At 40.2% G+C, this 16,008-nt stretch overlaps 1 protein-coding gene across 1 annotated transcript in view; it reads right to left on the bottom strand.

Annotated features, from left to right (window-relative positions):
• The window catches only part of LOC146004155 (histidine decarboxylase-like), a 155,622-nt gene that overhangs the window by 74,363 nt on the left and 65,251 nt on the right, over window positions 1-16,008 (bottom strand). The window contains exons 3-4 of the mRNA XM_083142821.1: window positions 12,246-12,359; window positions 3,315-3,437 (exon numbers count right to left, since the gene is read on the bottom strand). Of these exons, the coding sequence (XP_082998947.1) occupies window positions 3,315-3,437; window positions 12,246-12,359 (237 nt within the window). The remainder of the gene's footprint in view (window positions 1-3,314; window positions 3,438-12,245; window positions 12,360-16,008) is intronic.

Genomic DNA, 16,008 nt, shown 5'->3' with positions numbered 1-16,008 from the left:
TGTTATTTCTTTTCCATTTCTCATCGCCTTTCGCCAGCTTCCGCAAAGTATACAAATATTTATGAAACACCCAATAGAATTTAGTTGTGGATTTTATATAGGAAGCTATTATCTTCTTAATGCCTCTTAACTTTTGCCCCTCGTCCATAGTGACCCAAATTACTGTTCATATCATTGGTAGTACATTAAAATCTTCAATTAGCAATCGAATTTTAAATGAAGGACAGTCGATATAATATATTGTATACTTTATAATATAATTTTATTATTAAATAATTGACACATATTTAATTAAATATATATACCGCATTGTTGTGTGTGTGTGTCTTCTCCTCCCCCCCAGCAATCTGCGGTGATTTCACACCCTGCATATATCCAAGGTACGGATTACTCATCCTCATCTTTGCGATTATCCACAAGTGGCAGAAAAGCGAAGTAAAATAAACCAAATCAATCAATCAAGATACGTATTATCAACAAGTCATCGAAACTGTCCCTTTTATTATATCTATATTTACTTTATTTGAGTGTTTTTTTTAAAGGATTTGTTTAAAATTGCTTAGAACATCTGCATCCTTGATGTCCATGTCTCTGGGTTACAAACATCTCCACACAACGTCTGTGGAATGTGTGGAGCAAGGCCGCACGTAACGGTGGAGAAGGGGAGAAAGCGAATGGGTGAAGCAAAGCAGGGCTAAAGCTGGTAGCTGCAGCCAGATTTCCGCTCCAAGCACTCACTTCCCCCCGCACAAAACATTGGTGGATCCCTCTCGAGTCACTACTTGCGCAGATACTTGTTTTCGTTCGTTTGCTCCAGACATTCCCTGTCCACAGTGTAGAATAACCTTAAGAGAGGGTTGCATAACATTAAGGGTGGGTGATCCATTGTTTTGTGGCTGTACTAACGACTAGAACTGAGAAAAGGACAATTACGTGATTACACCTCCTTTGGCATGTTATGTCAGCTGTAGATATCTCGGGAACTTGCAGAGCTAGAGACACTGTAGACCGAAAGACTGACAAAATGCATGCTTTATCCAGGATTTCAACCAGTGTCCAACCAAAGCTTAAAGGTTAAATAAAGGTTTGATAAACATTTTGCATTAATTTAATAATTACATCAACATTTCATCAAATCACTATAATATTTGAAATCATGTTAAAACTATAACTTATAATTTGGAGGTGGTCCACAGACATAATTAATGTTTTATATTCTTTCACATACAATAATCTTATTCACATCTTCAGAATAACTGTAGGTCTATCAGAATTCATTACGTTAAAAGTAATTGGCAATAACTCGCATAAATTTTCAAAACATGAAAGCGAACAGATATATTTGATACATGATTTGAAAATTCTGAAAGTTAAAATCTAAATATACTTAGTGAAATATAATATTGTAATCGTTAACATAAATAGTGCACGCCGAATAAATGGTTAGATAATTAGGTAATTTAGGAAGTACCATTATTTGGGATTTTTTATAAAGACAATAATGTAATTATTAACCAGTTTACCAATAGTTACTATTAATATTAAAGGTAATACAATTTTACAATCCTTGGTCTACTAAAAGTTGAACCTCTCTTATTATTTCCCTATAACTACGGCTGTGATCTTCAGACTTTGTCCGCTTTCTCTCTGTCGAAAAATACATATAATTATGAATTTGAGAATCACACCGCCCTCTTGTGTCCACCTTCAATGCAAAGTAATTATAAAAGATTGGAACAGTTGTACGTGCTCATTAAAAAAATATTTGTGATAGAAGTAGTACTAAAACCATAGTCATCCTAAAAATGTATACAATTGGGCACAGTTTAACCTTGGATCAAGATTTCATTTACAGTATTATGTCCAATTAGCTACAATCCGGTTGCAACTTCTCTCGATAAAATAGTGCACTAGAGTCATTATTCATTGATGTGGTTGTTGCACAACGAAATGGAATGGAAATTAAAAATAAGCGACTGATTGATAGGTTTTCCTCGTGAAACAATATCAGGCGTTTGGGTGTTGAAATACTCTAAAGCCATTTCTCACTTTCAATAATATAATTCGCTCTTGGGGTTATTTGTCGTGAAATAATCGAGCGGTGGCAAACTCACCTGTTCATGTCGGTACCCATTAATACTAGACGTATTGGTATCAGATAGTAAGTTACTTTTCTGGACTTTGTGTACTTCGCGGTTCTGAGAAAAATCCGCGCGTTACTTTCGTGGTCTAATTATCTTGAAGAATTTGCAAAATTTGACATTTTCATTAATTTTGCACCAGTATTGTGCAAAAAAATTGATTTTGCGATTAAGTAATTTTAAAATATTTGGGTGTAATTCTTGAATATTTGAAATCAAAGCTATGGTAAATGTTGCTTATAATTACAAAGGAATACGTATTTCAATGAAAAACACTGGTATTAAAGGATCATAGATAGTGGTTCCCAGTAGGTCCACACAACATATTGGCCAGCGTTTAATCTCGTGTTAAAATGGTGTTGATTACAATCATTGTCTGTGTTATTTAAATTCACATAGCTAGATAATTTGGCGCCACAGGCAGGTTTGGCACCCGCCTCACATACGCAGAGAGGGCAATATAGAATTTTTTTCATTGAAGTCCACTTTATCCTTACGATAGGCCGATCGGAATTTAACCTTGAGTTTTAATTTGTATCCGTTCCACGGTGCAATATGCCACAAAAGGCAGAGAACCTGCGAGCTACGACCCTTTGAGAGAATATGTTTTTGGTTGCTTTGTTTATTTAATTTACTTCTGATCTGATCGTTCGGTTACTATGGAAATGGGAAGAATTATGACACACAATAATCAATAATTACCATCTATTGCCACTTTATCACTATTTTTTTAAAATAATAATCTCTAGAACATTGAAGTAAGCTTAGTTCCTGTTTGCTGTTTATAATAGCCTATCCCTCGCTACGGGTCTGTTATTTTAATACCACTCAGGTTAAATGTTGACCAAATTGTCTTGTTTATCAACTGCTACCACAGCCTGTGTCGTTTTAACAGCAATGTAATATTAATAAGTATTCTGAACAACTTTTAATTGTTACTACAGTTTTCAAGCATGGGTATTGGTGAAAATTGGAAAGAGTACTGGCAATCTTATTGGCATCAGTTCTAAAAAATACATATTTAATTTTGTCTAAGATAAATAGTCATTCTTTCTCAGAGGCACTTGTGTCAGATTAACATCCGACTTAAACAGATTCATGTTTTACTTGGAAGTGCAAGCATTTACTTGTAACTACACCATGATCACACACATTCGATGGAACGAAACTTACCTGAATGACACCTCCTCCTTGACTATCTTTAGTTGTATGAAGGAATTCGTCCGGTAAACCGATCATCTTTCCTAGCCAATTCATAACAATGGTTTCAAGTTCGGTGCAAGCTGGACTTGATGCCTAAAATATAAATCACCCACGACATAACCAAATGAAGTAATTAATATTGATTTCAATTGAATCTATTGTTAGATAAGATTAGGTTAGCTGTTGAACTTTACCTTCAAAGTAAAAAAAAATGAAACAAACGCCATTGCAAATATTTGATCCACAAGGAAGAGGCAGTGACATAATGCAAGAAAAACTACAACATTTGTAAGATAGCAAGACACGAACTACCTGATTTTGTCGTATATAGAATTTATCTTGTCTCTTATCACTAATTTCTGATTCATATTATGAAAAATGGTACGTTTTTACATTCTTGGATTGCCAGCTGTAGAATAGATAGATGACATTAAATATCTAACGCAATTTGAGACCTGTAAATGTTCGAATATAATTTACATGTGCTCTGTTCCTATGGGACACATTTTCGAGCAGATAGTTAACTATATTTATAATATAATAAATTTATGTGGCATAAGCTAACCTCCGTATTTCCATACTAAGTACAGTGGGATCTATAAATATTACCAAGCAAATTGTCCATCACCACGTTTACGCCCTTTGTTTTATGCAACGGGAGCTTCAAGTGACACAAAACACCAAACAATCTACTTACAACCTCTGAACCAGCATACCTAGAAATACAGTCCTTATACATACATAGCGAGAAGAAAAATCAAACGAGAAAAGTCATGGATAATTTGCTGAGAAATACTTATGCATCCCACTGTACAAGTTTCATAGCTATCACTAAGCCATGGTTGAAAGTTTCAAATTTTGGTACATAGAATCAGGCATCTCGTGACAAGATGTAAAGTGTTAATGATGAACGTTAATGGATGATATTCAGCGAACAACTTCCCCCACAATTCATTGCACGAAATCACGCTCGGGCAATCAGATCAGATCCCGCGTTTAAACTATGTTGGGTAAGCACTGTGCTTATAGTCTTTGCCGAAGTGATTCAAGGTGATTATCATGTTGATATGAGGAATGTATATACAGGGTGTTGCAAAAAACCTGTTACAACGCTTGGGAGGTGATTTGACAAGTAAAAACAAGGAAAAAATGCCATGTGAAAAAATGTCGAAATCGGCACCATTTGTGAGTGACAGGCGTGCGTAAATCGCCTCACACCATGTGTAAAGTGCAATAACTCAAGAAGGAAGAAAGATATCAATGTCGGATTAAAACAATACAAAGAAAGTCGTGTCTGACGAATACAATGGTGCAGCAATTGAGGCCCAGTGTAAATTGCGCAAGGGGACTCTCAAAGAAAGTGATGGAAAATATGGGAAATTTACTACAATTTTCTACATAATGTTGAGATCGGAATATAGGCATTAAAAAATGACGACGTATGCCCACATGTCCCACCACTGCTGGGACACCGTCCCACACTCGAGAAATAGGAAAATAACTGCAAATCTCCTGTTGTACACGGTTCACATTGCGGTATGAAGAAGAAAAGAAACAAATTTGTCGCATGTCCCACTACTGCTAGGACACATCCTAAATGGAAAAGAGTACGGGAAAACCATAAAAAAACGTTTTCAATCCCTTAATGGTGACACACAACTTTGCAGTACGAAAAACAAAAGTTAAACAATGGCCACATGTCGTCAGGCTGTACATATTACAAGATAGCTCCCCAAAGAAAGTGGGTAATCTTCGAAGGAATAAAGACGGAGAATGGCGAAAAAACGCACACAATGGCATGTAACATTTCCAGCCACAGCACATCTTGAAGGGATTCCACTGAGAAGCACACAACCTCCGCACATGCAGATCGACGGTATGAATTACAGCGAACTCCACAATCTTCACTCGCACCTTTCGCTAAAGGACACTATGCTGTGCTTATAGGGGCTCACAAGCACGGATATACTCAGAGAGGTTGTTGAAAATGTCCGCCATTAACTTCAAGACAAAGATGGTATCGGCGAAGCACTGATACTCTGGTACGCGCAAATACCTCTGGCATGTCACCAATTGTCCCAGCAGCGGCACTAACACGAGCAACGAGGTCCTCAGCACTTTCCACAGGAGTTTCATACACGAGCCTTTTCATTTCTCCCCACACAAGGAAATCCAATGGTGTGAGGTCGGGGGAACAAGGTGCCCACGGTAAAGGTCCACCCCTGCCAATGCAACGATCGCCGAAAATATCGTTGAGTAAGGCCCTGGCTCCCCGGTCGAAATGTGCGTGGGCACCGTCATGTTGAAACCAGATACGTTGTCTACCTGCCAGTGGCACGTTTTCCAAAAGTTCAGGTAATACGTCATGTGGAAACACCCGATAATTCCTACCACACAAAGCAGAGGGCAAAATGTACGGGCCTATCAAGTGGTCACCTACTACGCCACACCACACATTCACTGTGAACCTATGTTGATGATGGCGCACAATGATTGCATGCGGATTGTCCATATCCCAGACGTGGCTGTTGTGGCTATTGAACATGCCGTCCCTGATGAACATTGCCTCATCGGTCCACAAAACTCTTGTTGGGAATCTGGAATGGCAAGAGTTCGTTGCACGTACCATTGGCAGAAATCCATGTGTAGGGGAAAGTCCGTGGGCAGTTTGTAGTGCACCTTATGCAATTTGAATTGGGGCAATCCCTCCTCCTGAAGAACGCGGAACACATTGCTATGGTGAGTTTGTCGCGTACGAGTAATGACACGTGTTCTGGTGCCAGGACGGTCTCGTAACGCGTCCAACACGTCCTCTTCCAATTGCACAGTGCGCACAGTGCGGGGTCTTCCACAGTCCCACCTAGGGGGTAGTAGAGATCCAGTTTCACTCAGTCGAGCATCAAGTCTTTGAAAGAGTGCATGTGCTGCTAACCGCCTATTGAGAAGACGTTCGTGATACGAACGCAGTGCTTCACGGCTGTTTCGGTTTGCCTCTCCATAAACGAGATGCATATCAGCAAGCTCGTGGGTAGAATACTGCACCATTGTCCTGTTCGAGAACTGCCCAGCAACAGGGGCACTTTCCATCCGAGTGACGGATCACAACTACCGTGATTAGCACCCACGTAATGTCACACAGTTGTTGCAAACCGAGAAAGAACACTGGAAAATGTACTCTACGTACAACACTCCTTGGCCCAATTCAACCACACACACACACGCCACGCTGCGACACGCAGGACAAACAGGAAGGACAACGGTCAACAACACTCTGTACGTAGTATCCACCAACACTAATACGTAACAGGTGACCTACACTCCCAACGCCTCTAATGGGGCTTTCTGTATCACTTAGCTGAAGTCAATCTCAGTGTAATCTGACGGCAAAACTTCATTTTCTGGTGAATTTCCTATTTCCCGAGTGTGGGACGGTGTCCCAGCAGTGGTGGGACATGTGAACATACGTCGTCATTTTTTACTGCCTATATTCCGATCTCAACATTATGTAGAAAATAGTAGTAAATTTCCTATATTTTCCATCAGGTGATTGCCCACTTTCTTTGAGAGTCCCCTTGCCCAATTTACACTGCGCCTCAATTGCTGCAGCATTGTATTCGTCAGGCACGACTTTCTTTGTATTCTTTTAATCAGACATTGATATCTTTCTTCCTTCTTGAGTTATTGTACTTTACACATGGTGTGAGGCGATTTTCGCACGCCTGTCACTCGCAAACGGTGCCGATTTCGACATTTTTTCACATGGCATTTTTTCCTTGTTTTTACTTGTCGAATCACCTCCCAAGCGTTGTAACAGGTATTTTGCAACACCTGTATATAAAATATCGCAAATTTCTCGCTGTTCCGTGCGAATATATTTATTTACCCGAATTCATGTTCTTTCTTCCCAAATTGCACTCTGTGATGACGTCAAGTTTTAAGTATCGTCCCTTTAAAACATCTCGTATTATTAATAAGTTTCTAATTCACCTACACTTTTAGTAGTTACTGTAGAAAATGCACCGTTAATATTTAACTGTCTGCCTGTTCATTTTCCAAAAAGCTGGACACAACCGCTAGTTACTTAAATTTGAATATTTTATCATGCATAAAGATTATTTTAAAAATTGAGCCATTAAAATTACACCAGTAGGGTTAACTATGTTATGGCGGTTATTACTTTTAAAACGATCATGGACATTTTACTTCAGTTGGATGGCAGCGGACTGGCATTTCTCCTGTCAACTTCTTTTTACAGACTACATGTAGAATTTAATGTTAAAATGCTGTACAATTGTATATTTCTTCTGTCTAAAAATGATATTATGGGTTAGGAGTAGATAGCTGAAAATCCGTTTAGGTATTTATCCCCCTCTTCTCCCCGTAAAGATTTAAACTCGAAGTTGAACTGTAATGGTCTTTACCTTCATTCTTTCCTAACTTTTCCCTCTCATTTTTTCCGAAACTCATTATTTCGCTCCCCGCAGTGCCAGAACCAATATTTGTTCTTTCTATCGACTGGGGCGCCACTGTGTGTTTGAGAGTGGCGTCTTTTCTCTTGCCCCATCCCACCAGCCTTGTCCCTTAAATCCACGAAGGGGAACGGAAGGAAGCGTTATCTAAGCATCAGGAATAGTAGGTTGACAATGTTTGATTTCCAAAGCAAGAAGGTTCTGTGTCTGGATTGGGATATTATGTTGGTAAAGTTGCATTTCTTTGATTTTGATTTGATTCGATTTGCATTATTTTACTTCGCTTTTGTGCCACTTTTGGCTAATTTGCGAAGATGGGGATGAGTGATGATATGATGAAAGTAATGAATAGACAGTAACAAACATCCATGCCCAGGCCAGGATTCGAACCCAGGACCCCTGGAGTCGTAGCGCGATGTGCTTACCACTCTGCCACGGGTGCAGGCTGCATTTCTTTGATTGGTTGATTTGGTGTTTTAAGTCCACTTTGTGCACAGTAAGGCTAATCGGGACTGGACCTACAGTTTTAAAGTGGGATCCGAACCACTATGTGCCTCCACCGGGTTTCGAACAGGGACCCCTTGATTAAAAGGCAACGACCCTATCACTGCGCCATCGGGGAGGCTGCATTTCTTTGATTCTTCATTGTTGACGAATATAAAATTATCGAATGTTATGTTACAGTCAGATTTACCGTCGTCATTATTATTATTATTACTCTAACAATTAGCCGTAAAAAATGTGTTGAATCAAAGTGTTGAGTGTTTTAATTTGTAAGAATATATATTTGATTTGCCAAGCCGACGGGAGGAAGGAGACGTTCGCGTGTCTTAAGGGCGAGCAGCTGAAAGGTCACATTATACGTCTAAAGCTTAGGAAATTCGACCGTAATGACAACCATTTAAATATCTCGGTTTCCAGCGGTCAGATTTATGTGAAACTTTTACCAGCGCAGCAGCATGTGTGCAAGGACGGATGTGTGGAGTTTCGTCGCGATCAAGCAACAATTACGGATGCCAGATCAAATTGGTTGTAATTGATCAGTTTATGGGCACTGATTGCAGTTGAGCTATGGGCGACAGCAAGGCGGAAGCTTAATCCGCAGAAACCAAACTTCGAGCACGACCCGTCCAGGTTGGGAGACAATAGAGCGAAGTGGAATGACCTCTCCGGAAGCGTCCCTTCAACGAGCGCCGAGCGTCCTTTTTCAAAATCCAAATAAAACCAAGGACATGGTTTTTTGACACACAGTCTTACCGCGATTCTTGTAGCGAGAGCACCTCCGTGCCACCTCTCCGTATACAGTTTTGCCGCTATTCTCGTAGCGAGAGCACCTCCGTGTTACCTCTCCGTATATAGTGGACTTTGTTGTGTTTCGCGAACACCAGTGTGTGATAGGCAGTAAGTCTATACGAGTGCGCTTACCTCAACCGCTGGAGGAAGTTGAAGCGAGACTGTGTTTCCGTGATAATCTTACGCCGTTTATAGTTTTTGTGAAACGAGGAACGTCGAAAATTATGGCGGGCTAGAGGAAGAAGAGAGATGAGGGCGTTGGCTCGATTCGCCCGATGTCAGACAAGACTATGACCCATGCCTACAACATGCCAAGAAACGACGAGCTACGCCGCCTGATGCCTACCAGCCGCCACGGGGAGAGAGAGAGATGTCGAACGCTGCCCTGTTGACGTCCCGACGCGCCGACGATGCCTACCAGCCGCAACGGAGAGAGAGAGAGAGAGAGATGTCGAACGCTGCCATGTTGACGTCCCGACGCGTGAGATCGTCCGACGGTGATAGAGAAGACGCCGACGAGCCAAGAACGACCGCCCAGATGCGACGTCCGAACCGCGCCAGACCACGGAGATGTTCACCGATCCCGAGAGGGAGAGAAGCCGAGGAACCAGATGTATGAACGCTCTTCGCATCTTCATCGTCGCGACCAAGGATAGGAAAACCTTTCGTGTGAATACCATGTGTTTTCAATCGCCCATAAAGACGCCAGGATGCACCTCGGAAGCTGAAAGATGGTAATGTATTCATCTGTGTGAATGTCAACACGTGACGGCCCGATTGATTTAGAGAACGCCCTTGAAATTCGTCAACATTTTGAAAACGCCCACACAACTCGAAACTTCATACCAAACTCCCGTCGCGCTTGTCATTTGTAATTTATCTGTCTCAGGTCAATTTTACTTATTTCTTGTGATTTTTTTTAATGATCTTAAATTCGTTGTTGTTTGTGCTCCTTTGTATTTGTTTAAACTGCGTACTATTAGAGTAAAGCGCCGCCCGCTTAATTGTTTAATCTACTTGAGGTTTGTTCATTTTTATGTGTCAGCGCTGTGTCGCTGCTAGATACGTCAGGTCGCGTATGTGATTGTTTGTTAAAGTATTTGCCTGGTAATATGAATTGCTCGTCGCGGCGAAGTGTTTAAGTCCCGCCTGCTTGAGAGTATATGTTGCGTCACTCAACGGAGGTTATTGTTATGTTTAAAACCACGTGAGGTCATGTAAAAGGAAAACGTCCTCCCACGTGAGCGTAATTACCGTTGAGACGCCTTTGTTTATGCTGGACAAATAATGTATTGTCACCGCGCCGACCTAGTTTTTTAAAAAAAGGTGAACTTAAGTAAGGGCTGGCTAGGATTTGAGTAGCACTGGAGCAAAATCACAATTGACCTGATTAGACAAAAATTCGAGGTAAAATTAATTGAGAATGCAATAATTAGGGCTCGTCGTCATAAAACCTGTACATGTCATGTATCATTTTTTGTGTTGATGACCCCGAAAGGATTGAATCTGAGAGAGAATGTGTGAGTGAAAGAGGGGGAGATGTAAATTGATTTTTGTTGGTTATGAATAGAATATACTTTTTATTTTCATGTTAATTTTGGGCTACATCATTTCGTACGCATGTCGCTACCCGTGATTTTCGGGTATGCAGCTAGCCGCTTCCCGGCTACAGGTAAAGAGGTGGTAATTTGAAAGTATATATGTTTTTGCTTTCTATTCGATATGGCTAATCACTATGCACTGTTGGTCACCGGTTCCTACACACGAACTCAACCTGGACCGTAACGCTATCTCACTTGTCCGAGGGAGATTTTGCCGCCTCTATCTAGGTAGTGGTAGCATTTGTTTTTCCGGGCAAGGGAGGGCGTTTCACAGTTATGCCATTTATCCTATTCCAATAAACACTAAAATAGAAGTTATGAACTTAAGGAAGGAACAAAATGTTTCTTTCTAACCGTCGGTTCTGTGTTTTGTGAAGGTGACACCCAGTGGCGGCGATTTGGTTCCAAAACTAGGGGGGCAAGGTGTCAAAACTGGGGAGGTGGCAAGGACAGTACACTTCCCTTGGTAGATAAATTTAGCACAGTGCGAGGGCAAAAGTGGCAAAAAGTGGGAGAGGGGCAACTGCCCCCCCCCCGCCTCGCCTCCCCCTAAATGCCTTATTACTCAAATATTTATACATACACACAGAGTCAACTCCGGATATATTGAACTCGTTTATAGTCAGTGCCAGCCCCTGGGAGGGGGCAGCTGGGGCACTCATTTGACCAAAGCCGCAGCGCTTCAGGGAACCCATAGCGCCAGAAAAAAAATACGATTTACGAGCTTTAGGGAGCTGCTGATTCAAATTAATCAACTAATCTGATTTTTCTTGACTTGATTGATAGTTTGGACATACTTGAAAATAGGCTATCCAAAATTACTGAAATCAGTACTACACAAAAATGTGATCAAATATATCAATAAAAACAAATACACATATGAAATAAATTATTGAACTTATACAAATTTGGAATGAAATGACGTAATAAACTCAGTGCTTATCAGGACTTTGTCAAAAATTTTCAACAGTTCATACTTCTGATTTGTCCCTTGGGTTCTAAATACTCTTTATCTCTAGTTTGACGTGTAGGTATCCTGAAACCGGTTATTCATAAAATGTATACAATGTCAACAAGACAATTCAACTGAATGTTATTACTGACAAACTAATCTAAGTACAATAGGCACCAGCGAAAAATAAGACATTCAATAATACTTTTATATATTATTTCCTTTCTATATTATTCACAATTAAGAATTAATTAAGCAATCACCATGTTAATAATAGCAGACGAGGCGAGAATTTGTATCGGGTTTTGGGATAATAATGATAATAGTTTTTTCACCTGACTGTTATTATTAAGAAGCTTATCTACAATGGGTAGATAAGCGCACGAATAAGACATTCAATAATAATAATAATGGAAAACGAATAGATAAGACAAAGTAGGGTGAAACTAGAATAATAGCCAATTGCTTCCGTTGTACACAACCTCGAAACAATAGAACAAACTGGATTGCATATCCTCACTGTATGTTTTAACGATTAAAGAATTAATGTCAAAACAAGTCTGGTTATTAGTTGATCTATACTTACCCAGGTGAAACCAGAACAGTTGATGGCGTCTGCCAGCATGTCTCCTAGAAGTGACGGAAAGGAATTCAAGGCTGGGAAGTACGCGTGCATGTAGGGACTTTGCCAGTGTGTAACCTGGGAAGAAATTAAACAAAATTAAATATCTCGTACATCAAAGGTGTAAAGCCACATGCAATTATATTCAGTATTATATTTGAAACAGGATTTGAAAAATGTACCAAAAACTGTAATGGAGAATGTAGTTGCATGCAAGTAGGCTTAAGGTGTTCCAGACAAGGGGCACGAATTCCATTCTTGTTTTCACGAGCTTCCAGTGAAGACAATGGTGAAAACGTCGATGACCAAACACAACAACGAAGGAAGCGACGAACTCTTTGATTCAGATATGTCTTTTGGGTGTCGTGCGATGAGCGCAAAAACCATTTCGTAAATCGACCGTGAATGACCTTGAAACGACCGTACAACGAGCGCACACATATTTGTCTACCTTTATGATTAAATATCAACCTTCCCTCACACTTTTTACTGGACAATCTAAACACAATGGTGGTTTAAAGTGTTCTATGTACTCCTTTTCTAAGCCTACATAGTTGCTGTATCTGCCTCCACAGACACTGGTTAAAATTTAATTACAACCGGACACGAAAGTCTGTGGGAACACATATCTGATCACCTGTATCACCGCTATCTCAAAGTCCAATTTAACAGTTTTTGGAGACCAATCTCAACGTTTTAACGCTGCAAAAAGTTGCACTTCGGTCGATTTCTTCTTATCCTCCAGTAAGATGTACACCGCTGGAAAAATATTGGTATCTTTTTCTGAACTTCCACAATCAGCATGGATTGTATAAATCTGTTGAAACTGTTTAGAACAGCTTTTGAATGTCCCGTCTAAGAAGAAAGAGTATCTGGATTGTAGTAACTTTCTGCCACGGTCACTTCCAAACAGCATGTATTTCTTTCCATTATCCAGAGTTATGTCGAACATTAGGAAGCTCGTCTCGTCGGATAGTCTCAGCATCTCCTCATTGAAATACATTTCGGAACTGTCGGCAGGATTTTGCGCAGTTCCCAGTGCTTTTCTGCGTTCCTGGCACAGATTTTCTTTCACGTTCTCATATCTGGGAATTTCGGTCACCAATTCGTATCCCTTGTTGAAGAGTTTACCAAACTCTTGCTTGGAGATGGCGTTGACTGGCGTCGAAAGGTCCTCTCTGGCTCTTTTCCTGAACTTGTACTTGGCTTTTTCTACTTCCGACTCAGCAACGTTTGGCACACATTGATGAGGTGTCGATTTCAAAACATCGTTGTTCGAAAACGTTTTCACTGAACCCTTGCACTTGAGTTGCCGTTCCTTCCCACACCGCCAGTGGATAATGTTCTCGGTTTGACGGCCAACACGGTACCGATATCCGTCGAGAAGAAGACTAGGTTTACTCTTGTAAGTGGTGATTACTTTCAATTGAAAATAATATACAAAAAGAAAGCGCTCTGAACTACGACTTTCTTACTACAAATACTGGGACCTCCCCGATGGCGCAGTGGTATCGCCGTCGCCTTGTAATCAAAGGGTCCCTGGTTCGATACCCGGTGGAAGCGCATAGTGGTTCGGATCACACTTTAAACTGTAGGTCCAGTCCTGATTAGCCTTACTGTCAATAATGTGGACTTTAAACAACAATCAATCACTACAAATACTGTGCAAAGAATGAACCAACTTTACAAATTTCAATCTCCTCCTTGCCTGCACCTTGGATATTCTAGGGTAATTCAGTTAGAAGTGGCCTTCACGTGCGCTGGATAAATGGCTTCTCTTCTGTGTGCGATCCAAATACCGTGCGCTCGACGCACGTAATCGTCTTTTGTGTTGTGTTACCTTCAGGTGTACATTACGAGAATGACAATCTGATGTAGTTTGTGAACGGAACGAAACACTTGAAAACAATAGCCCGCCTGATGAAACCGCAACAGTTATAGAATGTTGTCATACCTTACATACCAAACGCATTTGCCAAATTCAATTCTGTTATAAGTCAAATTGCATCCTGGTACGAAATGTTGAAATTATCCGTCGTTCTTTCAATACGGCGGCGTCATCTACCGTGTCAATGATCTGCAGAACTCTTCGTATGTTGTAATTGATGTTACTAGTGTTATGGGAAAGATTATGGGTAAGACCAAGCTATTGTCAATTAGTTCCTTTATTTCGTGGAAACGTGAATTTGTCCGCCATTTTTCAATATGGCGAACTTAGCGTACTGGTGATCGTTGTGGACTTTTGTTATTAATGTTTCTAAGATTTTGTAAACCAAATCTCAGCTTGCTATGAATTATGGTTCCCTTATTTCGTGAAAATGTTCATTGTCCGCCATTTTTTAATATGGCGGACTTAGCGTACGGCTGATCGTCGAGGACTTTTGTTATTAATGTTACAAAGATTTCATATACCAAATTTCAGCTTGTTATGGATTATGGTTCCCTTATTTCGTGAAAACTTTCATTGTCCTTCATTTTTCAATATGACATAGCGTACGGCCGATCGTCGGAGACTTTTGTTATTACTGTTACTGAGATTTTATATACCAAATTTCAGCGTGTTATGATAGTTCCTTTATTTTGAAAAAAATCGTCGAAAGTGACTGCACTAAATGTGAACTTGCAGGATTGACAGTAACATGTATGAACAAAATATGTTGGGTTTAAAGATTCTAAGGTAAGAATACATTATAAAATGTGCTATAATATAGTATGACCCATATCTTGTGATATTAAAGTTTTATTATGCCAAAGACTTAGAAACTAATCTCTGCATGTAGGATAATTGATTACAGTCGGCAATAAAAAGCCACACATTCCAAATATAATTATGGTTGGCAACTCTGTATCAATCACTTACTGCTCTAACAAGAAGAAAAAACCTGTTTTCGCTGCCGTCGAATTTTCAACTCTAAGTGAGCGTTGGTGATGCAATTGTCCAATAGTGTGACGTCACAGCAGACGACGCGCTGGGACTGAGTCTAAACAAATCAAAACGTGCTTCTCTTCCTATCAAATCAATGCTATTTTCGTTCGGAAGGGGTAGCTTTAATTATTGTGACAGCAGTTACGAAACAAAATTGTGATGTGCATCGTACATCAATGTAAAGATGAGATTTCAGAGAATACGTCTATATACAACATGTACCTTACAGATGAGAATGTAAATAATAAATGGAGTAGAGAATCGAGTAAATCGAAAGCTCTAAAATAAATCTTAGCCAATGGGCGTCGTCGGTTCAATCGCCTGAGGCTGCTGGTTTCCCACGGTTTCCCATCATCCATAGCGGCAGCTTGCCCGACTTGATATCGGGTGAGCTTCGGGTGGGCTTCGGCTGTGCTCGGAAGTGCAATGTTTTGAAAATACATGATTTTCTTACTCCGGCTATTCTTTACCTTATCCTCTGTAAGGTATGTGTGATATATAGTGGTATTCTCCGAAATCTCATCTTTTCATCGATGTATGATACGCACCATAATTTTGTTTCATAACTTATGACGCAATAATTAAAGCTACCCCTTCCGAAGGAAAATAGCATTGAATTGGATAGGAAGAAAACACGTTTTCTCGTTGTGTAGACTCAAATCCTGGTTTGTCGTCTGCTGTGATGTCACCACTAACGGAGTCCATCAGCTGCTTATCATATAATCTTGCACCTGCGTTGCCAAAATGTTACCCCAAAACGTTCTTCAACACATCGTCGTCGCATTTATTCAATGCCAAGTG

The sequence above is a fragment of the Lepisma saccharinum genome, chromosome 21, assembly GCF_977018435.1.
Source record: "Lepisma saccharinum chromosome 21, izLepSacc3.1, whole genome shotgun sequence".
NCBI classification, from domain to species: Eukaryota; Metazoa; Arthropoda; class Insecta; order Zygentoma; family Lepismatidae; genus Lepisma; species Lepisma saccharinum.
Note: the sequence above shows the minus strand (reverse complement) of the source record. Positions and strands in the feature narration are given on the sequence as shown.